Consider the following 23431-nt stretch of genomic DNA (forward strand, 5'->3'; position numbering starts at 1 on the left):
GCGCAGAATAGATATGGGGCAGATCGAGTTCCGGGGTCAGATCGGGCATTGACACACACTCCGAATGGTGAACTTCATTTCTATAGCGGAAAACAATGCTACTACGTCTCCTTTGAATGTTATTACGATACAGGTAACGGAATTTGCGTCTGAACATGTCAGCAGTTCATACTGTAGTATGCCGGTATAGATACATATTTAAAAATCTACACGCCAGTTGTTAGCCACGTCATTCATTCATAGACTTCAGCTTCATGCTAAGCTAGCTCAGTTCAACAGGAAGCCGTGTGGACGTGACATACGTGTTATCTGATGTTACCTATGCTTATATGGTTTCCCTAATTATTTATACCACATATGCTGAGCTTCTATAGCAGATAGTTATAGTGCGTCTACGGTCATGTTAAACCTGAACGTCATCTGCCACGGAATCTGACAGGTTTTAACTTATGGACGCGTTCGATGCATTTAAATTTGGCTAAGTATAACCGTTAGGAATCCATACATCCATCTTACCAAAATCACCACCTTGTGCGTATGTTAAACCCGATGTATTTTAGAGTTGGTTTGGAATGCTTAAACTAACACATTTGTTCCACTGCCCAGGGTGTTGTAAATAGGAACCACACGCAAAAATGGTGAAATATCACTGCTGCACGGGTTTGCTCAAAAGCACCTGGGACCAAGTGTGCATTGCTTTCTGGCAGAGATATCCCAACCCATACAGGTAAGGTCGGTCACACCAGTCAGGTGTGGGCACAAGTTCACCTTTTGAACCCTTCAAGCAAACTGTATTATATAACTGGTTTAGATTACAGCATGCAGCAGAAGATAAACATTGATAAATTAGTGCTTTTCCCCCTTAAACATTGAACAGGCTGAGATCGGTGTATTTATTAACACTGGTTATACTGTGTTGTATTGTACTTTGTGCTCTGCAGTATTTTATTTGATTTTTTAGTGATTAATTAAGGCTTTATGGCCAGAAGAGTTCATTATCCAGACACAGTGTTTCAGTAACAATGGGGAGAAAAGAGAAAGCGCTCACCATTGTTTGACTAGATAACAATAGTATGGTGCACATAATAAATTGGATTTTATATATTTGAATTATAGTTGGTGGGTGGTGGTAGCTCAGTCTGTTGGGAGCTGGGCTGAGAAGCCGAGGGTTCTTGGTTTGAGACCCGGTGCAGACAAAAAGAGATAAAGCAGTAAAGAAGACGAGAATCATGTGTGATATTTAAAGTTTTCTGTTCATCTTTTCCTCTATTACTATAGCAACCATGTTCTGACAGAGGACATCATTTTCCGCGAGGTCAGTCCAACCAATTGCCTCATTTCCCGACGTCTGTTGACCAAAACTAGCCGATCACCCCGCTGGATGGAGCGCTACCTTCCTAAGCACATGGCCAGCTCGGCATACATCATCGAGGACTCCATTGTGGACCCTCAGAAAAGGACCATGACCACGCTCACGTGGAACATCAGCCACGCTCGCCTCATGGTGTGGCAACGCGTCGCTACAAGCTCACACATACTGTTGCAGAGCGATAACATCCCCTCACACTGCGTTTGTCCTTTGCTTCTTTTGGTTCCCAGTCTGTGGAAGAGCGCTGCGTGTACCAAATTAACCCTGAGAACGGCAGCTGGACTGAGATAAAAAGAGAAGCTTGGATCTCTTCCAAAGTCTACGGGCTCACAAGAGCTATTCAGGTCAGTAGAGTAATGCCCAGAGCTCCATCATTCAGCCACACAGGTGTGTGGAAGCCAGACTGAGCCCGTCTGTCATCCACTGATGGGACAGACAGGACTGCAGCGCTCGTGTGGTCTGCAAAAAGGAATAATGTCGGCCAGGACCAGATGTTCCCTTGTTGTTTTCAATTTCTGGCAGCTCTGATAAAATTCTGTTGCGGTTTATTTATTTTTTTGAGGAGGTCTGATGCTGCTAAACACTGTAAAACAAGAATCTGCTGGTTTGTTCTTTTGTCCGTGTATTCAGCAGCCATCTTTAGTCGATTATCAAAGTTTTCTTCTACATCTGAATCAGGACTGGATGATGATGTGTAACATCTGGACGGTGGACTCTGACACCTGCATCTCAGCAGCTTTTATTATATTGAATTGTTGAGATCAAGGCTGAGCTCTTTTATTCTGTTGTGGATCCAGGAAAGAATCCAGAACCAAAAGTTTCGCTATTGTAACAAAGTAGTCACTTTATTGGACTTTAGGTTCAATAACTGTAAACCTGTTCTGATTTTCCCATTTAGTCGTCAGGCTCAACCTATTGCATAAAGTTGGAAGACAATTAGTTCAATATTGGCAAAAGTAACTTTGGCACATTTCTCAACTTGCATTAATTAGAAAATCAAAATAGTGTTTTGTGGCTTCTTTGTCTTTTTCTAGGAATTTGGCCTTGCGAGATTCAAGAGCAGCATAACGAAGACCATGAAAGGGTTCGAGTACGTCCTGGCCAAAATGCAAGGTGAGATGATGCGGCGTTAAGGCTGATAGCTGGAGCAACTGTGGACCTTTATTACAGGCTCACACTCCTGCCCTGGCAACATCTGCACTGTCTGAGCCGGTTCCATTTGTTGGACAGAAATGGTCCAAGCACCTTCTAGAGTTTTACCGGTGTTTTGAACCCAACGTGTTGGTGTTTTTTGCAGGCGAAACGCCGTCGAGAACCTTAGCAGAAACTGCTACGGAGCGAGCGAGGGAGACGGCCCTGGCAGCTAAAGAGAAGGCCAAAGACCTGGCCTCACACGCGCAGAAGAAGCAGTACGTGTGAGCCCCCCCACCCCCGCTGGAGTGACACTGAATCCTGGTCGTGGCTACTCGCCAACTTAAGGAAATGTAATGAAAACTTGAAAGGACAGGCGGACCATTGAAGGCCCGAGCAGGGTCCGGCAGCCTGTTTAGCCTCATTCGTACACGTCATTTCAGCTTGTACAGCAGGTAGAGATCTTAGTAGTTCACCGTGGCTGCTGACGCCATAGCAACCATAAAACCCGCCAACATCGGTACTGTCCCGCAGATCTGTGCTCCACCTCTGTGCCCAACGCCTGAGTGCGCCTGCTCATTTTACACTAGCTCTGTGCTAGCAGCTTCCTGTCCAGAGGCTAAGATTGTGACTGATGCTAATTCACGCCAGCGACGCCTTTTGTCGCCGTCCAGCTGTATGTTAATTTTCTTCTGCTGACCTTAATCATCCTAACGACCACCTCAAGTTGAAGATCGTCAACTGCCTGAAAGCAAAATCCTACTTCAAACTGTCTTGCACTTCCATCTGATGATGCAACCCGTGTAATAACGTGCTCTTACTGGATCAAATGTCAATAAATGAACATGTTTATTATCGCTGAGCTCTGACGTCTCTGAAAACTGAAGCATCTAAGATTTCCTTGGATTTGTGTACGAGTAAACAACACGAACCGGCACATAAATATAGAAAATATTTATTTAATTAAAAAGAAAAAAAAAAACCCTCAGTATAAAAATGCTACATAATATTACTGGGCAGAAAGACAGATGAATGCATACATATTAAAAGGTAATAAGGCATCTTGCATATATAAAAGCGAAGGGGGATAAAAGCACCTTCGGTTATTAAATACGCAGCGCTGAATATGACGGCGCAGCATAAATCGCTTAATTAAAACGTTACCTGCCTGAATGGGGGCTCGGCTGCACACATAACCAACATTTCCATAGACAAATGCAAACGCACGTAAGTGCAAAGTGATCATTAACCAGGTAATATGAGCAGGGAGTTTAGCCCCGCCCCCTGCAGCAGCCCGCACGCCTCGGTGACCGACCCGCAGAGCCGCTCGGCCTCCGGAGGCGGCCAGAACTCGTTCACGGCCCCCCCCCCGCTGTGGTATAAAAGAAGTGCAATATGTGAGTCTTTGTGCAACAGGATGGAAACAGACGTGGCACATTTCACGTGCGCGCTATTTTACTGAGATATGAGATTAGTGCTAAAGAAAAGCTGTTGGGAGAACAGAAGTGAACCCGGCCCAGCGGCAGCGTGACAGGAAATACACGAGGAGCTTTGAGTAAAAAGCCCTTTTTGGATTTTCAGAAAAGCCTTTAAAGGGGAGTGAAAATGTCTCCGTCCTTCATGGGGAACGATGGAAGTCTGCAGGCGGGATGGTACGTCCCCTCCGTCCCGGCATCGCAAGCTCAGTATTAGCTTAGCTTCTGGCGACACGATGCTCGCGGAGTCCAAAAATCCACGTGTTGGAAGTGTTTGGCACAGTCACGTCACTGTCCGTGCTCGGCCTGCTCGCCCTTTTGGAATGTTTTGTTCCTCCTCCCGTCCGCCCGTGCTGGCGTCGGCTCCGCTGGGATCATAGCCAGGATTTGTCCAGGCTGGAGTAACAGTGGTCGGCGTCCGCGTGCGTGATGCTCAGTCCTTCAGAGTCCACGCAGTCGAACACGATGCTCTCCACGTCCACCTCCACGTCCTCTGTGAAGGCAGAGAGGACTCATGTCTCACTTCTGTCTGACTCTCTTAGAATTTGGCTTTTTCTTGTTTTTAAAGATTTAATGAAGACTATCATATCACGATACAGGCTATATCTTAAAAGGGTTACATAACAGGAATTCCCGGTGAATTCCCAGGTGCCTGCTCCACCTTCAGAGCACTGCCGGGGTACCCTCGAGCAAGGTACTGAACCCACAAATGCTCGTCCAGGTGCCATCACAGGCCACTAACCTCTGTCAGAATCCGACCTCTCCGAGGACATGGACGAGCCCTGGCTGTCGTTCCTCATCCTCTCCGAGCTCCTCTGCAGCTGCTCCAGCCGGACCCGCAGCTCCCGCTGCTGCCAGCGCAGGCGCCCCTTCATCTGCTGGGCCAGCTCATCCTGCTCCTGCAGCTTCTGCAACGCAACAGAGCCCAGCTCAGACGGCCGCCGAGGCCCGGCGCGACCAGGCGGCGGTGGCGGCGGCCCGCCGCGTTCCTACCTTGATGTGGAGCTGGGCCCGCCTCAGCAGGTTGAGCGTGGTGTTCCTCACGGAGTCCGAGGACAGAGGAACCTGCTTCTTCAGCTGCTCCAGGCACTGCCTCAGCTGGGCTCGCCTGTGACACGCCACGGGCAACAAAGGGGACAGTTACAGCACGCACGAGCGTCTTAATCACTCCATTTCAGCACCAAAGGACCCCAAGAAGAAACGGAGCTGAGGGGACGTTACCTGTTCTTCTCCAGCTCGTTGTGGACCACCCTGCAGGTAGGAACAGAGAAGATGGCGCGTCAGTCCTGGCAAACGCCCCCTCAGCCAGTCAGTGAGTGTGGTGTGTTGTGGTCACCTGTTCCCGCCGCCAGACATCTTCTTGCTCTTCTGTTTGCTCCTCTTGTCAGGATGATCTGGGCTCAGGGGAAGAACTGAGGCGTAGCCGTGTTCCGCCTCTGTGCGGGGAAGGGAAAATCAAAGTTCTGAAAGTGTCTTGGAATACCTGGAATACCAATAATCTGCCCCGCTGTTTGCAGAATGTTCCTCTCATGGGGACAGGCCCCTGCTCCAGCTGGGGGGTGTGGGGGGGGCTGCTGTCACCGGTACCTGCTGGACATTGTTCGCTTTTTGGCGCCATCACAGAGCGACTCCGCCGTTATTTTCCAGCCCCGTTCGCAACCCTCCCTGGCGGGGATTCTGGGTGCCGAGAACCAGTGATTGGACTCTAAGGGTCCGGTGCTGTCTGTGCGCCTCTCACCGCCCGTGCAAGCGCCAGAACCAGCGGCGCATTTTCAAACCGGACCAGATTGGCGCCTTCGAGTACAATGATCCGGCCGATATGTAGGTCACTGAGTCAAAGAAGGGAAAAGCCCCCGATAACCTCCTGAAAACAACCTCGGTGCTTTCTCTGGCATCTGCTCTGAAGAACCCCCCCGGGAAGGTTTCACACATGCACGAAATCGCCACTTTCCCATTGACGATTCTGTTGTTGGAAACAATAACTTGTTCCGCCGCGGACGCGAGTTGTCAAAGCTCGTTATTTACCTCGTTCTTTTCTCTCCAGAAACTCGGCGGCCCGGAGGAGCACTTGGATGTTGTACACGCTGTCCATTGTTGGTTTCGTGGAGGGGTTTAAGGTTCTTAAAAAGGCAAATAAACAACCTGCTGTGGCGCAAACGGCAGCAAAGAGACGAATGCTGGAGTCGATCTGCGCTGCAGCTGCTACGTCTGCAACACACATGCTGCCTTCACGGTCACACCCGTGCTCGGACGACCTAAACGCGTGTCACAAACTCCACAGTTCCTCCTATAACCATCAATAAATTGTACGCAAATTTCCACTCCTCTCAATATCGTATGTTACGTATAAAATATGTTACGTCTGAAAGACATTTATCCTCCAACGTGCCTACTTGTTATTGAATTCAACGACTTTTCGCAAATCGTAATTGAAATATTTCCGACAGACGCAAAAGCAACACGAAACGTCAATCGTTAGCCACGCCCCCGTCTGTTCCTCTCATAGCAGCTTTATTTTTCAAACATTCAGCGTTAACCTCAAAAGTTGGTGAAGATTCTTGATAATTACACAGTCGTATGTGTATCCGCGCGCAAGATGTGCCGGACTCTGTCCTTACACCTGCGTTATTACCAAGTCATTGTCCTTAATACCACACAAAGCGTTTGAAAATCCACACAGCAGAAGGATGCATCTATATTGTGCAGAAAACCTGTGCAGCAAAGCACAATTTTACACAAACCTGACTTTTGTCAGGTCTCAGATGGTTTGTGTCGACTGCCATCCACTTGAATCGGTGTTTTTTGGGGGGCGTCAGCCTTTGTGCAGCTCCGCGGAGGTCAGGACTCTATTACCCTTCTGTCAACTAAATGGATGTTCTGCACAATAAATAATAAATCCCGCAGCCTGCGCGAAATCTGCACTTTATATTCACTTCAAATCCGAAATATAATGCAGAGGTGTGTGTTTACTTGTGCGTTATTAAGTATGTAAAGAAAGGCGAACTTTTGTACGCGGATCCAGGGTATTTAAATAAAATCCGAATAAATAAAGAATCACTTTTAATCGTTTTTAGGGCCGATTTATGTCAATTTTGGTGACGGAAAAGCGGGCTGAGCGGGTCGCCCTTCCTAAATATGGCAGCGAGCGGCGTCAGTTCCCGCACACGGCTTCAACGCGCTCCTCCGTGCGGGAGTGAAGCCTCTCCGCCAGCAGCAGCAGCTTTGACCTCTGAACTCCCGAGTGTGCAGCACTCCGCCATATTCACTGTTGTCTTGACTAGAGGAGATAGAGAACGTTTAAGGTCCTGCTAGAAACGAAAGTGCGCCCTGAAAATCATCGAAACTGCTGCCAACTTGGCCAAAGCGCGTCGTAAACACTGTGGAAATGGCGAGGAAGAAAAGCAAGCAGCAAGGGCTGGCCCAGAAGGAGCTGGTGCCCGGGCAGCAGAGCGGACCGAAGAGCCCGGTCTCTCCCGGCGATGCAGCCGGTGGCGGCGGCGGAGATGCTGGGCTGGAAAGGCTGCCCACGACCAGGGCGAACCAGGTAGGTTAGCTAGCGGAGAGCTGTTTCTAAAATAAGCTAGCTAGCCGCTCGGCTAACAACGTCCTGCAATGCACCTTTCATTGTGGTTTTATTATCTGTTGCTCACATTGAGAAGCCCTTAACTCATAATAGTCTGCATAGACTCGGCGGCTGGAGGGCATTTTTGCTTTGATTTTAATGTGCAAAGTGGTGGATAGAGACTCCATTCCGTCGTTGGCTTTGTAAATAAATAAATAAATTCAACTTCGCGAGCAGAACTGGCGCCTTTGGGACTGTGTAAAAGTGATGCAGCCCACCTGCAGGACAGGTGACGCTGTGGTTCGTCCAGTTAGTCACATTTTCAACGTTTAAATCGCACGATCCGACCTGCTAACCTTAGCTGCAAGGCTAGCCCGGCTATATTGTAGCTAGCGTGCTTCAAGCGTGGCTTGTGCACAGCGTAACAGTTGCAGTCTGAAGCGCTAGCTAGCGAGCTATTAGCTAACTCGCTAATTTAGCTTCCAGGGATAACGGGAGCCTACTCCAAAGACTCTCTGTTGGAGTTATTCATTTTTAAAACTTCCCTGCGAGCTTTAGCAGAGTTTTGATTGTTCGGTTGTTAACGTGTCAGTGCATGGATTTAGCTGCCATATCAAGCCAAATGATGTTATGGTCTCCGTTGACATCTGCACCACTACAGACAAAACCATCACTTCCTTAAGAAGCTGCATCTTTTTTGAGCCGCAATTGGGGAGGATGCAGTCTTGTTATTAACATTAATAACGATGTATTTGCTCTTTTGAAGTTTTTCTTGTAGTTTCAAACAATTCAATCAAATCACTATCAACCAATGCATATTTAGATTGTTGCAACTCGGCTCAATCCTTGACTGTCTTCTACCCAGCCAATGCACACTTGCTGCCTCCTGTGCCATCGTGAGTTTAAAGACTGGGGAGCAAGCTCTCCAAATGGACTCCCCGGGGGCCACGGGACCAAGCTGGCCGATGCCGTACCGGCTCTTTCCCAGGCTTTGCTGCGGGAGACGCCTGGACGTAAGCTCGCCGACGCGGTGCCGTCGCTGTCTCAGTCCCTGCTGGGAGAGGTGCCTCTGTGGATCTGTCAGAGCTGCTGCAAGAGTGTGGAAGAGGAGGAGAGACGGAGCGCTCAGGAGCAACCAAATTCGGTAGATAAACATGGACCGATCTGAATGATACGTTGACAGCATTCCTTTTGCACATTAGGCAGCATTTTCTTTCTTGAGTCAGTTGTCATGGTGATAACAATACTCATATTTAGGCTCTCGTGGTCAATTCTGTGTCAGTAAGCTCCGGGAAAATGTATAGAAGTGATTTAATTACCCGCAGAGTCATATATGCTAGAAAAAGAGGCGCTCGGCGGTTGTTTATGTCAGCAGCATATATGTTGTGTCTGTCTCTGGGGGCGCTTTGATTCACCCGCTGAGCCTGTTTCTCGTGTTTTTCCCTCCCGTTTCAGATACCATTGTCCCACTCTTCCTCCTGTAAGTCGCAGAGCTGTGGAAACGGTTACCCTGAGCAAAGCACTGTGGACTGGGACCCAAGTTCCTTCCTGTCAGCACACAAACTGTCAGGTCTTTGGAACTCCGCTCACACCAACGGAGGGGAGCACTGCAACCACAACGCGTCTCCGCACCCCCAACAAGGTCTGTCACCACAGGGTAAGAGACGTCCTTAACAGAGATGCTTCTCCTGCAGCCCGATGCCGAAATGAGCCGATTATAGAGCTCAATTTAGGAATTCCCTTGAGTGTGACCTTCAAATGTCAAACAGTGGTGGCCGTCATTCAGAAAATCAAAGGCTCCATGAAAGTGTGTGATAGAGGAACTTGTGGCTCTAGGATTCAGGTTTCAGTTTGACTCGCACCTGCGTGCATGGTGTTTTTCTCTAAATACGATATTCTGTGCTGTTGTTTCCGCTGCTCGGTGCTTCAGAACTATGATGCAGCTGATTTCTGTCTTGTTTAAGGCAGAAAAATGCTCTCGCTACAGCTTTGCAGCGTCACCTTCGATGTGTCGGTGATCGTGTTGAAACAATCTTTGTTTTAACTACGAACGTAACTGTGCTGTGGCGACCGGTGCGTTCCTGAGCTCGACTGTGACCCGTTTCTGCCTCCTGCTGGGGCCCACATCAGTCTCCTAGTGAAGAGAGTCAGGTGATGCTGTGGTCTAACCGTCGTCTGATGTGTCGGCGCTGATAAGCTCCTGCAGAATAACGCCTGTGTGGTCTCGCTGGTGTGGTTTGTCAGAACCGGCGGAGTTCTGCCTGGCGTGAAAGTGGAACAGTTGAAATAAAAGCCCAACGGCTTGGTTAATAATCCTCCGTCAGTGTGCAAGTCCACCGGCTAACAGGGTTGGATCTGTCGTCCCGTCTGTAGGCGTGTCTCTCTGTCACGAGAAGCGAGGACTTCACGAAGCACCCGGGAAATCTGCCAAGGCGTCGGGGACCAAAGTCTGTCCTTACAGCCACCCGTCGTCCCAGAACGCCAGCGGATCCTCCGCCGGGAATCCCCTGACTACCTCAGCGGACCTTTACCGGACGACTCCCAAGCACTTCAAGACCATGTGCCGTCGACCGACGCCACCAGGTAGCCGTCCGCCCAGTCAGCTGCTTTTCACGGAGCTCGTTTCCTCCCATTTGGGACCTAAATGCTCGAACACGTCTCATTAAAAGTGCGTTCGCCCGAGAAATCTCACATCTGTTCAGTGCTTTCCTGGAAATATGGCCCAGCACATTGGCTTTCCTCTTCTTTATACGGGTGGAATTATCCTTTTCTCTGTTTCTCCCCCCTTGACCGCTATATGTGGGGGAAGGTGTGAGCATGTGGGCTTCAGTGCCTTGCTCAGTGGTACCAGAGCCCTCTTTTTCTCTGTGTAAATGTGCAGATGTGCAGAACTATTCTGGATGAACAACCGTTGTGATTCGACGGCGTTGCCGTCTTCGGCAGGGTCAGAGGGTCTCGCTACTGAATGCTAAATGAAGCCCGAAGCTCTGAGCTGCGGCTAAAGTTGAAGCGATTTCAACGTTTTTGGAAACTTTCTTTGGCCTGAAACCTCATGTCGAGTCAAGGTTGAACCCGGGCTTTTAATATTGATCAAGCTTGCGGGGATTTTGCATTTTGTGAGCAAAGAATCTCAGGAATGTTTTGAGGGATTTGGTTTTCAAGCACAGCACTCGAGAATAAAGGAAGGGGAAGCTAAAAGCTCAGTAAAGCCTAATATCATATCGTGGACTCATTATTGAGATGCATGTAGATGCCATGATCGGGTTCTGATCAATAAGTGGGAATTTTCCTCTAATTGGTGTAAATGTTCTCGTTTCCAAACAGTGGAACCTTCCCGATCTTTGGAATATGTTTCTGGAGCTTTTTGTATGTCTGAACTATCGAGCCGCCTTCTCAGATGCACCTGTGTTAAATGATGGGTCGTTCTCGTGCAGGTGAAGCCTTCCACCCCAGCGACCACCACCATCACACAGACCTGTCGGTACCTCCCAACAGCCCCACCGGCCTCCCATCCCAGCATTCCACACTCCTGCCCCCAAAGCCCACCTGTGGGCAGCACGGACACCTAAACTCTAACGCCGGTGTGGCAGCACACGCGTCGTTCTCTCCGCTGGTACCAAACCTCCACAACCCTTCATCCAAACTAGGTTCTCCCGGTCCGGATAGCCCAACGTCTGTCCATAAGCCCAGCCCGTGTAACAACTCCCACATTCCTGCCGCGAACACACAACAGAACAAACTGGGCACAGCGGTCATGGGCTGTAACCACCCCTGTAACGGACACAGCGCAGGACCAGCGCCGGCTCCAAACATCAACCATCTGACAGCGGGCGCCTGCAGGTGGGTGGAACCACTTTCCATGAACGGGAATAAAACCAAAGCCTTCGATGAGTTAATGTCAGTTTTTGTATCGATCTGTAGAGACCAGGCGTGCAAAGGGCATAAAATGACAAACGGTGCGCTGTGTCACCCTTCGCCTGAGCTGGAGGAGGGGGAGGACGAAGACAGCAGCTCCGAGAGGAGCTCGTGCGCCTCCTCGTCTACCAACCAGAAGGATGGGAAATACTGCGACTGCTGCTACTGCGAGTTCTTCGGACACAACGCGGTACTACAGAACGCAACGCTGAGTAGAATCATGATCATTTAAAGGACGAGAGTGTGTTGAATGACAACGTTTGCATTGATCGCAGCCTCCAGCCGCGCCAACAAGCCGGAACTACGCTGAGATCCGCGAGAAACTCCGGTCGCGCCTGACCAGGCGTAAAGAAGAGCTGCCTCAGCGTCAGGACTCGGAGCTGACGGCGGCCGGGGCCATCGACAACCGAGACGTTGACGAGCTGCTAGACTTCATCAACAGTTCTGAGCCCAAACCCGTCAACAGTGCCAAGGCTGCAAAAAGGGCGCGACACAAACAAAAGAAGAAGGTGCCGATGCATTTAAAGCACGTTTTTAAATCCTGTGGCGCAATATTGAAAAGATGAATCCTAAGGAATTGTGACTGATTGAGTTTATCGTTGTTCTTTTAGGAAAAAGCTCAGCAGGGCAACGTGGGCGCTGCAGGCGGCGACCCGAACTCCAATCCACCCGAGCCCACCGACGAGCCCGTCCCCGATGGTCCAGAAGGCAACCGGTTGCTGGACTGGCCTCAGCTGGAACTGGAGCGGGTCAACAGTTTCCTCACAAGTCGGCTGGAAGAAATCAAAAACACCATCAAAGACTCGATCCGGGCCTCGTTCAGCATGTACGACCTCAACCTGGATGTCAATGACTTCCCAAAGAAGGCGGCCACGTTGGAAGGCAACCATTTACTGTCCCACCTTAACGGCTCCTCTGACCCGCAGCAGATCGACCTGGATCTGGCCCCTCTGTCACTTGGAACTTTTAAAAACCACTTGGACCTATCCAACGGATGGGAGGATACCACCGTATCGTGCCCCAGCCTCACCTCCACTGCCCCGGGGTTGCCTGCCAGCTCCAAGGACATCCAGCGGTTACACGCTACCCCGAGTCTCTCAAAGCTCATAAGGGTTCAGTCCCCAGAACGATGCACTTCCGCCGGACCCGACACGCTACCGCAGGTGCCAGCACAGAGTACAGCAAAGTCGAAGGACGAAGCCCCCGATCTCAAGAACGCAGCGGTCGGGAGCAGCAGCTCAAAGTCAAAGAAGACTAAAAGGCAGCAGCAGAGACAGGAGCAATCTCTGTCCGAGCAGAACTTCAGCAAGCAAACCAAAACCGCCTCTGGGAACGAAGCGCAGAAGCCCAACGAGTGGAGAGACACGACCGCCGCCAGTGTTGCAAAGACGGGGAACAAGCAGCCGCAGCAATGCACAGAGAACCACAGAACCGGGCCCAAGAGGCCAGAAGAGGGGAAGTCATCCAAGCACCCACCGAACGGGAGCCTCTCTAATGCACTGAAGGGCAGAGGCGACGCAGAAACACGGGAGCAGCCCGAACCGGAGTCAGAGAGCAAAGGCCATCACACCATTCCAGCCAGCGGGCAGCAGCAGCAGCAGGCCAGGGGGAAGAATAAGAAAAACAAAAACAAGGGTGAAAAATCCAGCGGTGCTCTCGGTACATGAAGCTAAATTTAACAGTGTAGAAAGTCTAACACACATCAGCATCACAACACACAAACAACACAAGAGCTGGGGTACAAACGTCACCTCAGTATTTCACACGTGTACACGTGGACTAATCAGCTCAGCTCTTGATTGCTAATTTTAATGCTTAATTGAGTTGTATTTTAATCTCCTATTCTAGTAGTTTTTTATGTCTACGTTTGAGTCTTAGTGTAATTTTTTGTCCTCATTTATCTTTTCTAGATGACGTATTTCTGCCCAAAGATGTGGATCCAACAGAAATGGATGAGATCGATAGAGAAGTGGAATACTTCAAAAGGTAGTTTTATCTCAGCATGAAGACGGGATTTATTACCACTGATGTATAAATAATTTGCCCTGTGCCTTTTCTCCTTTCCTTTAGGTTTTGCCTGGACTCTGCGAAGCAAACTCGACAAAAAGTAGCTGTTAACTGGTCCAATTTCAGCCTCAAAAAAGTCCCTTCAAACGCAGCCCAGTAACAGCTGCCGGAAAATGAAACTCGGCACCACAAACTCTTGACCCCAAGCCGCCTCCTTACAAGCCAAGGATCCTGGGTTCGAACTGGGCTCTGTCGGTTCTGAAGACTGAAGCAGAAACTTGGCCACCTGAACCATCTGCTGTTGTCGCAACGTCGCTGAATGAAAGATGCAAAAAAAAGAGGCTTTTGAATACACTTGCATCCATGTGCTTAACTATGTAGTATGTAAACAAGTACCTTAAATGAAATAAATGTTTTTTACCACAAAACCGAGACATTTTAACCTTGTCAAAGTTCTGACCTCTATTTGGTTTAAATTGGTGCTCATCATGCTTCACATTCTGCATGCTGACTTACAGCATTTAAAGGATTTAGCTGTCCAGTATTCGCACTATTTATTGTCAAAGGAAACACGCATATTGCGATAATCCAATGATTTTGCAGTACACCAAAAGCTGAATTGAGAACTGATTTATCTGCAAATTGCTCCATTGAACTGTGCAAACATGTTCCAGTGCATGAACAAAGACGTGTCCCAGTACTGTTCGATGTGTCTCCTGCTTAAAACGCCCGTTCTCTCGTGTTGGTTTTAGTGACCTCGATAGGAATATTCTGTGCGCCATGTTGCTTCCGGGGCCTTTACCAGCATCCTCGCTGGTACCTAACATGTGGAACCCAACGATGACAGGTACACCAGTGTCGTCCACGCTGGTGCAATTATATTAATGAGTGCAGTTTATTTGAATGCTTGGTGAAACCAAGCGGTTCTTTCAAGCACTTGTCACACGTGTTTACCTTGTTTTCTCAGTTGTTCCTGTACTGTGTTGCCATGTTGTAGCTTGGCTAGTTTATCTGATATCCAATGCTGATTATACTGTTGGGGAGGAATATAAATTAAATGTTTGAGTTTTAGAGACATGGGGCCTTGAGGATCTACACCAGTAACCACGTTTTAGCTGATGGGTTTCAGTACTATGAAAAGTTTTCTTCCCTGCTCTGTAGTGGGACTTTTTTTTCTGATGCTTTTTAGGTTACATTCAGATAGTATTAATGTTTCGAATGTAGATTTATACTATATCAACAACAGCCAAGTGTATGGAGGCTTGTGTCTTTTAAAAGGAAAAACACACTTTTGATACTGTGAAAAATCTTTCTTTCAGAAAGATTAAAAACTACAGTTTTGACAAGAAAAAATAGCGTGGTGTTTTATTTTAGCTCTATTAGTGTGATTACTTTACGCGAATCAGGGCGCTGCGTCTCCGGCAAGATCTGACCCTTTTCGCCTTCCGTACTTTCAAAGCTCATTTATGTGGCTAAAAGCTAACTTGATAGTCTGTTGAATTGTCTGTTTGGTGTTTTTTCCCTGTTATTGCTTGTTTTCTGCGCACATCGACCTAATTGAGAAAAGAAAATGGAGACTGATAATCGATCCCACAAGGTAAGTACAGCATATTACTTTCTTTCTAGACAAACATTAGCTAAGGCTAACTCAAGCATGCTAACTTTGCTAAGGGAATCATTTCAAAACACATATTTCTTAGGCTTCACTCTTAAAATTGTTGATGCGTTGTTAATTACTTAAAAACAAATCTTTTAATGTTATCCGCTTTTTAAATAAACGAACATTGTCAATACTTTTGTTATAACGCCGTTGCAACATCTACTGATTTATAGCTTAAATTTTACAAAGAATTTGTGAACGATTCTTCTTCAGTATTCTATCAATTTCTCTTAAGGTATTTTCTGTGTTGCCGAAACAACAGTTTTTAACTTTGTTCTGCATTCAGCTCATTGCAAAAGGAATGTTTGAACATCCGTTTTATACGATGCAAAATATTGATATATTCTAAAAGGCATTGATGTCTTACAAAGATAAGTCATTTTATACCTGTTCCGTTGCCACATCTAGCAACATATAACCCTCTCATTTCTACTACTTACAACACATATTTATTCATACATAATTTTTCCGCCACTTGTCAATATATTAGAAGTAAAGTTAAGTATTAAAGCTATAAATGTGTTTGCACAGAGATCTTATGAGGAGGACAAGTCTGTCTCGGGAGGATCAGAGGAGGATGATGATTATGTTCCTTACGTACCCGTCAAAATACGAAAACAACAAATGGTAAGTTGCACAGAAACTGACAGAAAATCAGTGTTTTTGCCATTCTTGTTAAACTCGTGCCTGGAAATGATCCCAATGGGTTCCAGCTACTCTTAAATAGTGGTTTGTTAAATATCCCGTATATCAAAAGAGAACAATTTTTTTATTCCCTTTTTAAGGGCTTTGCATCACTGTAAGAACATTGTACTGTTGTTTGTGTAATTTTAACTTTGAATATTAAAATTGTTGCACACAGCTGCAAAAAATGTTACATCTGCGAGGGAAGGCACTGGACGAGGATCGGAAGGACAGCGGCGAGGAGCAGAGGGACGAGGACGAAGGCTTAGGCCCACGCTCCAATGTCAGTCTCCTCGACCAGCATCAGCACCTCAAAGAAAAGGCTGAAGGTGCGTGGATTCTTCACATATTCCATTGTAGCCTATACATTGTTGTTGTTATACTTCATGATAGATGACTCAGAAGTGTCTGGCCTGTCTGTGCACCTACAGCCCGTAAAGAGTCTGCCAAGGAGAAACAACTGAAGGAGGAAGAAAAGATCCTTGAGAGTGTTGCAGAAGGCAGAGGTACAAATAAAATACTTTTAGGTCTCGTTAAACAAAGGTATTACAAAGGTTTGAAGAGTTGCTAAGCTAATTCTATCTCATCTACCAGCTCTGATGTCGGTAAAAGAAATGGCCAAAGGTATCATTTATGATGATCCTATAAAAACAAGGTAAGCTCCTCATCACATTTTTGGAACTTTTCTCTATTTGTCATGTCTTCCTTGACAACTCATTTTCCTTATAGTTGGAAGGCGCCACGCTACATCCTGAATATGCCAGACACGCGACATGAACGTGTCAGGAAGAAGTTTCACATCCTGGTTGATGGAGACAACATTCCCGCTCCAATCAAAAGCTTCAGAGAGATGAAGCTCCCACCAGGTTTTTAAAATATAAATCTGGTTCACCACAGGATCAATAGTACCAAATTAACAATGCCGTTGTTTCTGCAGCAATTCTCAAGGGGTTAAAAAAGAAGGGAATTGTTCACCCTACACCCATCCAAATTCAAGGAATGCCAACAGTGTAAGTACAGCTTGTTGTAAGCAGACATTTAAAGTCTTCACACATTTTCCAATAACAAGATTCAGAGTTCACTATAGGAAGCAGAAAAACATGTTGATATTTCTGATAAGATGCAGCAACTAAACCCACAAGGCCAGAAAATATGTAGACATAATGGCCTAATGGTTACATCCAATAGAATGTTTCTTCCTTTTCTATCTAAGTAACATTAATGGAGATAGAACAAGTATTACTGGTATCACTGGAGTTGAGAGCCCTTGTCTGTAGTCTCTCAGGTCGAGACATGATCGGAATTGCCTTCACGGGTTCTGGAAAAACCTTGGTCTTCACTTTGCCCATCATCATGTTTTGCCTGGAGCAGGAAAAAAGACTGCCCTTCTGCAAGAGAGAGGGGCCGTATGGCCTCATCATCTGTCCTTCAGTAAGACCAACCTCGTCAACAAACACAGGGTTGTTATAAATCCTGTAAAATGTAGAACAAATTCTATCCAATGCTCGAATCTTGGTGAGGTAAAATGAGCGTGTTCTATTCTCGAACCCCAGCGAGAGTTGGCGAGGCAGACGCACGGCATCATCGAGTACTACTGCAAGCTGCTGGAGGAGGAGGGGGCTCCTCAGCTGCGCACCGCCCTCTGCATTGGAGGAATGTCGGTCAAAGAGCAGATGGAGGTCATAAAACAGTGAGTCGCCTCTTTAATTCTTTGTTAAAAATGCCAAACCACGGTTTTTCCATCTGCTGATCATATGGGCCTTCTGACAGCGGTGTCCACATGATGGTCGCTACCCCCGGCAGACTGATGGATTTGCTGCAGAAGAAGATGGTGAGCCTGGACATCTGCCGCTACTTGGCTCTGGATGAGGCTGATAGGATGATTGACATGGGATTTGAAGAAGACATCCGAACCATCTTCTCCTATTTCAAGGTGAGCTAAAGTCCATGTTATGGAGTTCAAGCTCTGTCTTTCTATCCATTTGTCCGGTCTTATGACCAATAACTGTGTTATAGGGACAAAGACAGACCCTGCTTTACAGTGCAACTATGCCTAAGAAGATCCAGAACTTTGCCAAGAGTGCACTGGTCAAGCCCATCACCATCAATGTGGGAAGGGCCGGGGCTGCTAGCTTGGACGTCATTCAGGTTTGTTCCCATCCCCCATACTACTTTAATGTAGTTACCTTTAAAAGTAGTAAAAAGTCTTTCATTAATAAATACTGTGTTTGTAGGAAGTCGAATACGTCAAAGAGGAGGCCAAGATGGTGTATCTGCTCGAGTGTCTCCAGAAAACGCCTCCCCCTGTGAGCAATTCTTTATGTTGGTAAATGCTGGTAAATGTCAGATAAATCACAGCAAACGTTGATGCATCGCGCACTAATGTCAACAGGTGCTCATGTTTGCGGAGAAGAAGGCCGATGTGGACGCTATTCATGAGTACCTGCTGCTAAAAGGAGTGGAGGCTGTGGCCATCCATGGAGGAAAAGGTACGTATGGGAGCCTGACGTTAAAACAAACAGCGAGGAGCCTTGAATTTGGGGTGCATGTGTAGTTGTTTTCCCTCACCAGCAGATGGCACCCTGCTCACTGTCATTTCCGCACCATATTCAAGCCACAGAAGCGTCATTCGTTTCCACTGTTTTAAAATTGTGTTTAACTTCTTGTGTAGATCAGGAGGAGAGAACAAAAGCCATAGAGGCTTTTAAAGAAGGAAAGAAGGATGTGTTAGTGGCCACAGATGTCGCTTCTAAAGGTCTGGATTTCCCAGCTATACAGCATGTCGTGAATTATGACATGCCCGAGGAGATTGAAAACTATGGTAAGCAGCTGCCGGTCTTCTAAACCCGTCCGTCCATCCATGCAGAGAGGGAAATTGATCAAATATTTTGATTTCAGTCCACAGAATTGGAAGAACTGGACGTTCAGGCAAGACCGGTATCGCCACTACATTCATCAATAAAGGCTGCGGTCAGTAAAACTACAGAAATGTCACTGGGATTAATTGGAGCAGTGTATTTTTATGTTTACCACATTTGATAGTTTTGTTGCCTCAGTCCTGTGTTCACAGTTTGTTGGTACGTCTTTCCTCACAGATGAGTCCGTCCTGATGGATCTAAAAGCTCTACTTGTTGAAGCCAAACAGAAGGTTCCTCCAGTCCTCCAGGTGCTCCAGACCGGGGACGAGACCATGCTTGATATCGGAGGTGAGCCTGTCAATACATGGCCATGTTTACATCAGGAGAGGGTGCTACCTAGCTGTGTTTATGCGTGCACATCCTGCACGTTCCTCTCTGGGAGTGTGTCTAACAGACCTGCTTCTCGTGTTTCTAGGAGAGAGGGGCTGTACGTTCTGTGGTGGTCTGGGTCATCGTATCACAGACTGTCCAAAGTTGGAGGCCATGCAGACCAAGCAGGTCTCCAACCTCGGGAGAAAAGACTACCTGGCTCATAGTTCCATGGACTTCTAGGTGTTTCTCATTTCGGACTGAATGCCGTTCTTCCATCACATTTTATTTTGGACAACACAGTGAATTCATTTTTTTAGCTGTCAGCTGACAGACAAATCAGTTTGGTTTTTTTTTCATCTCAAATCAGTAAGATTCTCTATTGTGAGCTTTGTAACATTTTTTGATACATTTAACTGTAAATAAAAGTGACTTTTGTGAGTGTTAAATTTGTTAGGGGAGAGTTTGAATCAGAAAACAGCATTTTTCTTTTGCAACATCAAGTGGAGCAGAGCCATAAAGTCATTTTTAGCCTCCTCAGGTACAGCCTTAATGGCACGTCAAGCTGGTGAAACGTCTTTCTAACGTAGATGCCAGGAAATTAAACCCTTTAAATTACAAAAGTTGAATAGACAATGTGACTTTAATCCTTTAAAAGGTGGTGTCCTTCTTCCATCTTAAGTGCTACAGGGTTTAATAATTGACAGTTCTTTCATATTTTTAATCTCGAGCATGCAAAAAAGAAAGCAATTTAATATGAAAGAAAATTTGCAAAAAGATTTAGTGAAATTATTTCAGACTCATTAAAATTCCTAATTATTGGAATATTGGAGATGGCATGACATTCCTCATGGCAGCGCTTCAGTCTAGTTTGTGCTTCACCCTCCAAACTACCACTAACTAATTGTTAGAATGATAACAGGTTTTTGGGGAGGTTGCAGGTTTGATTCCAGTTCTGATCTTTCTATGTGGAGTTTCCCTGTGCTCATGGCTGTTCTCCAGGCGCTCCAATTCTAGCCTACAGTCCAAATCTCCCCCTCTCTTTCCTTGTCTGTCTCATTTATTCCCTCTGTCTCTCTCTTCTCTCTCTCTTTCTCAGCTTTTACTTTTTCCTGCATCGTTTCGAATGGGGTGTGATCATCTGTTATTTAAGTGGTGCGTTTAAGTGCATGCCTCCTGCTCTGGATGTGCCCCTGGATGCACAGCCTTCTGTTCAACTGCCACTGTGCAGCTTCACAGAAGGGTGGCAGTGGTTCAAAGCCCTCTGCCTCCTCACCTTCCAGGTCCTGCACTTCTCTCCATCACGACAGTCATCTTATCATTTGGTTGGTACCTTATCGCAATGAGGAAGTTATTACCCATAACTTATTATCTATAACTTCTCACACTCACTTCTCCAATTCTTGTGCTTGCACAAGCTCGGTTCTTACTTGAGTCTTGTCGCTCTGAAGTCATAAAAGGTGATAAGAGTGTAGCGTACACTCATGGACTGTTTACCAGGCCATTGTTTTTGTAGAAGGATCCTGGAGAATCCCACAGAGGGGGTGTTCAGAGAGGAAATAGTGTGAAGGGGAACTGTCTGAGGAGAGGACAGCTGATTATTGACCAGGAGAGGACAGAAAGTTTTAGCATTTCTGGAGATCCTGATTGACCACCATCTGGGTTTCATATGAAATAATCTCTATTTTTAATGGCTAGGAGCTCATACCCATTTTCATTAACATCCTCACTCCTTTGGTGCCCAATACTTTGTTGTTATTTGCAGAGAGGAGTATAAGATGAACCATTATGTGCTCCAACCATGAACGGTTCAAATAATTTTGGGGTTTATTTTTTTAGTACTAAAATCCTTATTATAGCCCATCAAAGTTATTTGGGGGCGCCTGAAGCAACAACCTCCCACCTGGCTCTGGGATAATGGTAAGTAATAATGGTTGAAACATAAAAATGTGATTATCTTGTAGTCAACGCGCACGTGTGAACAAAATGTATCATAACAGAGAGAAAGAAAACAAGGTCACAGCATTTAAAATTCAAGACGTCAGCAAAAATCCCTGGGAGCAGCAGCTCAAGCTACTAATTTATTCAGCCATGAAGACCAGAATGTATTAGTGTCAGCAAGCCCTGGCTTCAACACATTTATTTCTTTTTATGTCCTAATGGATTACACTCCTATTGCAAAAAAAGAAATAAATAAAAGCACAAAGCCTGCTCACGGGGGAGATTAGCACCATGTGAGCGTTTTCAAACAGGTTTCTGCCCGTTTAAGGGAGGTTATCCTCAACACTGTTGCTCATGGAGGTATTGGGGGGACTGAATTCATTACTAAATCAATTAAAGCAGCTGTTAATTAAAGAGTTCTGCACTGCACCTCAGAATGCTGTGATGTTCTGAGACACAAATATCTTCCTGTGGTGTAGCTCTGAATGTAAGGAAAAGTAGCCATGCTGCTGCTGGAGATCAAAGCTGGCGATACAAGCGCATGCAGATATGGACAGTTTGATGTAAAGGGTGTACCCGCTCTTTGAAACTGGATCGCTTCTAGTCATAATCCTGCTAAAACTTTCACGCAGACCATCTTCTCTGACTTGAAAATTGGTTATTATGCTTATGACATAAAAAAACAGCCTTCTTATCCGTAGTGCCTCCAGTTTGTTTGAATTAATGTGTGTGTGTGTGTGTGTGTGTGTGTGTGTGGTGTGTGTGTGTGTGTGTGTGTGTGTGTGTGTGTGTGTGTGTGTGTGTGTGTGTGTGTGATGGAAGAGTACATATTCAGGTTGTGTTCCTGCCTCTTATCCAGTTACTACTAGGACAACCTGTGTGGGAACAACACCCAGGAGAGCCTGATTAGGAACTGGATGGATGGATGGATGGATGGATGGATGGATGGAAGGATGGGTGGATGGATGGATGGATGGATGATCGATGGATGGATGGATGGATGGATGGATGGATGGATGGATGGATGGATGCATGGATGGATGCATGGATGGATGCATGGATGGATGATACCTCCAACCCGACCTCAGCAGTGACATCAGAATGTTGAGCTAGTTCAGGTCGATCAGGATGCTTCCCAGATTCTCCCTGGGACAGTGCAGCATTTGACCTCTGACCCTTGGCCCATGTTGTACCCATCAGTGATACAAACTTAGTCACTTGTAAATCCTCAGAATAACATTTTGGGGCTATCAATGGGTTTGATGGCTCTCTCACTGCTGACAGTAATAATGTGTATATTTAAGAATGTGTGTTTAGGTGCTGCTCAGTAGAGAAATCCACTCTTAGCCTCCAGGCTTCAACCATTCAGGCTGCTTCAGTTCTTTCTGCTGACAGAGAGAATGAGTTGGCTCATTACAATCACTCATACAGCCTTGAGTGCGTCCAAGCCTCTGATCTGTCACAGATGGACATCACCACGAGGAAATAGCTGCCTTTCCTTGAAGTCTCCATCAGTTCCTCGGCCTCCACTCGTCACACCACCCAGGTGTGATCGCGACATCCTGCCCGAGCCCCAACAACAGCCTCGGCAGCCGCCTGCAGATGGCTACATCCAGCCGGGATACGGTGCACAAGAGTTGGCAGTGAAAGAGATGGAAGAAGCCATCAGCCCCAGGGAGGCCCTGGCACTTTTAAACACAGGCTGGCAGAATGTGTTTCCAAGGGCTTGGCAAAGCTCCAGTCAGCACTTCCCTCCAAAGCGCCTGCACCCCTCAGTAAGATATAACAGGAGGAATGAAAGGAGTGATTTCAGCCCTGATAGAGTGTCATAAAGTATAATTACTTCTCTGAATTCCCCTCCGGGAACATTCGCATTCAAACCTTGGCTTACAGATGTTTGTACTCTTATCTGCAGCAGTTGGATGTGAGCGCTGCAAATCTGAGGCACTTGAGCAATCAATTTACTTTATTGGCTACTTTTATTCTGAAGAATATTGGATATCTTTTATTGCACAACGCTTATTTTCAGACCCTAAAGTAGTGCATCAAATTTAACAAAGCAACAAACAATGCAGCAGTTGTTATTGTTTACCGGTGCAGTAAATGCAGAATTGATTGCGTAATGTCACATCAGTATATCAAAAGGTGCTAATTCTGTACAAGTAATTTATTCTTTTATGTTTTTTTCATATTTCAGAGAAATTTTACGTCAACATTAACATACATTTGCATCAACATCTTAAATCCTTGTTATTTTAACATTGTTTTGTTAAAACTCAATTAAATAATGCATTTAAATGACTGATTAACTGAACTTCTAGATTTAAAAATATAAAAAACATTTAAGTTTATGAACAAGTAAATATGTTTTATATCCGATTTTTGAGGAAAAGTCTAAGATCCCAGCTTGTGTTTGGTGTGATCTTCTAATTAGATTATAAATAATGAGTATGAAAAATG

At 46.3% G+C, this 23431-nt stretch overlaps 4 protein-coding genes across 8 annotated transcripts; 3 read left to right on the forward strand and 1 right to left on the reverse strand.

Moving 5' to 3' along the window:
* Nucleotides 1-6: 6 nt before the first annotated feature.
* On the forward strand, nucleotides 7-3362 carry prelid1a (PRELI domain containing 1a). Of its 2 annotated transcripts, none has more exons than XM_057042988.1 (6): nucleotides 7-133; nucleotides 607-727; nucleotides 1279-1504; nucleotides 1600-1713; nucleotides 2404-2482; nucleotides 2667-3362. In XM_057042988.1, exons 2-6 carry the CDS (start codon nucleotides 636-638, stop codon nucleotides 2786-2788), a joined length of 633 nt encoding a protein of 210 aa, XP_056898968.1. In that variant the 5' UTR covers nucleotides 7-133; nucleotides 607-635; the 3' UTR covers nucleotides 2789-3362. The 2 variants fall into 2 exon arrangements, with proteins under 2 accessions (XP_056898968.1, XP_056898969.1); XM_057042989.1 differs by lacking the exon at nucleotides 7-133 and adding an exon at nucleotides 299-531.
* mxd3 (MAX dimerization protein 3) lies at nucleotides 3170-6206 on the reverse strand. Its single transcript, XM_057042987.1, has 6 exons — nucleotides 6001-6206; nucleotides 5312-5411; nucleotides 5197-5226; nucleotides 4969-5083; nucleotides 4718-4883; nucleotides 3170-4468 (listed from the first exon to the last, which is right to left on the reverse strand). Exons 1-6 carry the CDS (start codon nucleotides 6194-6196, stop codon nucleotides 4350-4352), a joined length of 726 nt encoding a protein of 241 aa, XP_056898967.1. The 5' UTR covers nucleotides 6197-6206; the 3' UTR covers nucleotides 3170-4349.
* A 930-nt stretch (nucleotides 6207-7136) lies between these two features.
* Nucleotides 7137-13891, forward strand: fam193b (family with sequence similarity 193 member B). 4 transcript variants are annotated; one of them, XM_057042984.1, is made up of 10 exons: nucleotides 7137-7519; nucleotides 8403-8681; nucleotides 8993-9194; nucleotides 9911-10120; nucleotides 10972-11377; nucleotides 11459-11642; nucleotides 11728-11961; nucleotides 12064-13087; nucleotides 13363-13438; nucleotides 13523-13891. In XM_057042984.1, exons 1-10 carry the CDS (start codon nucleotides 7361-7363, stop codon nucleotides 13617-13619), a joined length of 2871 nt encoding a protein of 956 aa, XP_056898964.1. In that variant the 5' UTR covers nucleotides 7137-7360; the 3' UTR covers nucleotides 13620-13891. The 4 variants fall into 4 exon arrangements, with proteins under 4 accessions (XP_056898964.1, XP_056898963.1, XP_056898966.1 ...); XM_057042983.1 differs by having other exon boundaries at nucleotides 8993-9179; nucleotides 12064-13111; XM_057042982.1 differs by having other exon boundaries at nucleotides 7138-7519; nucleotides 12064-13111.
* A 993-nt stretch (nucleotides 13892-14884) lies between these two features.
* Nucleotides 14885-19479, forward strand: ddx41 (DEAD (Asp-Glu-Ala-Asp) box polypeptide 41). Its single transcript, XM_057043688.1, has 17 exons — nucleotides 14885-15056; nucleotides 15651-15746; nucleotides 15982-16132; nucleotides 16235-16309; nucleotides 16398-16458; nucleotides 16533-16669; nucleotides 16741-16813; nucleotides 17081-17234; nucleotides 17357-17493; nucleotides 17574-17736; nucleotides 17820-17951; nucleotides 18038-18109; nucleotides 18196-18292; nucleotides 18475-18624; nucleotides 18702-18773; nucleotides 18899-19009; nucleotides 19137-19479. Exons 1-17 carry the CDS (start codon nucleotides 15030-15032, stop codon nucleotides 19271-19273), a joined length of 1845 nt encoding a protein of 614 aa, XP_056899668.1. The 5' UTR covers nucleotides 14885-15029; the 3' UTR covers nucleotides 19274-19479.
* Nucleotides 19480-23431: the final 3952 nt, after the last annotated feature.

The sequence above is a fragment of the Takifugu flavidus genome, chromosome 9 (genome assembly GCF_003711565.1).
Source record: "Takifugu flavidus isolate HTHZ2018 chromosome 9, ASM371156v2, whole genome shotgun sequence".
NCBI lineage: Eukaryota > Metazoa > Chordata > Actinopteri > Tetraodontiformes > Tetraodontidae > Takifugu > Takifugu flavidus.

Coding starts and splice junctions, on each gene's coding strand:
- prelid1a (XM_057042988.1), top strand. CDS start 636: ATGGTGAAATATCACTGCTGCACGGGTTTGCTCAAAAGCACCTGGGAC. Junction 1,505..1,599: donor TCAGCCACGCTCGCCTCATG/GTGTGGCAACGC, acceptor TTTGGTTCCCAG/TCTGTGGAAGAGCGCTGCGT. Junction 2,483..2,666: donor CGTCCTGGCCAAAATGCAAG/GTGAGATGATGC, acceptor TGTTTTTTGCAG/GCGAAACGCCGTCGAGAACC.
- mxd3 (XM_057042987.1), bottom strand. CDS start 6,196: ATGTGTGTTGCAGACGTAGCAGCTGCAGCGCAGATCGACTCCAGCATT. Junction 5,227..5,311: donor ATGTCTGGCGGCGGGAACAG/GTGACCACAACA, acceptor TCCTACCTGCAG/GGTGGTCCACAACGAGCTGG. Junction 5,084..5,196: donor AACGAGCTGGAGAAGAACAG/GTAACGTCCCCT, acceptor GGCGTGTCACAG/GCGAGCCCAGCTGAGGCAGT.
- fam193b (XM_057042982.1), top strand. CDS start 7,361: ATGGCGAGGAAGAAAAGCAAGCAGCAAGGGCTGGCCCAGAAGGAGCTG. Junction 7,520..8,402: donor CCACGACCAGGGCGAACCAG/GTAGGTTAGCTA, acceptor TCTTCTACCCAG/CCAATGCACACTTGCTGCCT. Junction 11,643..11,727: donor AGTTCTTCGGACACAACGCG/GTACTACAGAAC, acceptor CATTGATCGCAG/CCTCCAGCCGCGCCAACAAG.
- ddx41 (XM_057043688.1), top strand. CDS start 15,030: ATGGAGACTGATAATCGATCCCACAAG. Junction 16,459..16,532: donor GATGATCCTATAAAAACAAG/GTAAGCTCCTCA, acceptor TTTTCCTTATAG/TTGGAAGGCGCCACGCTACA. Junction 19,010..19,136: donor GACCATGCTTGATATCGGAG/GTGAGCCTGTCA, acceptor TCGTGTTTCTAG/GAGAGAGGGGCTGTACGTTC.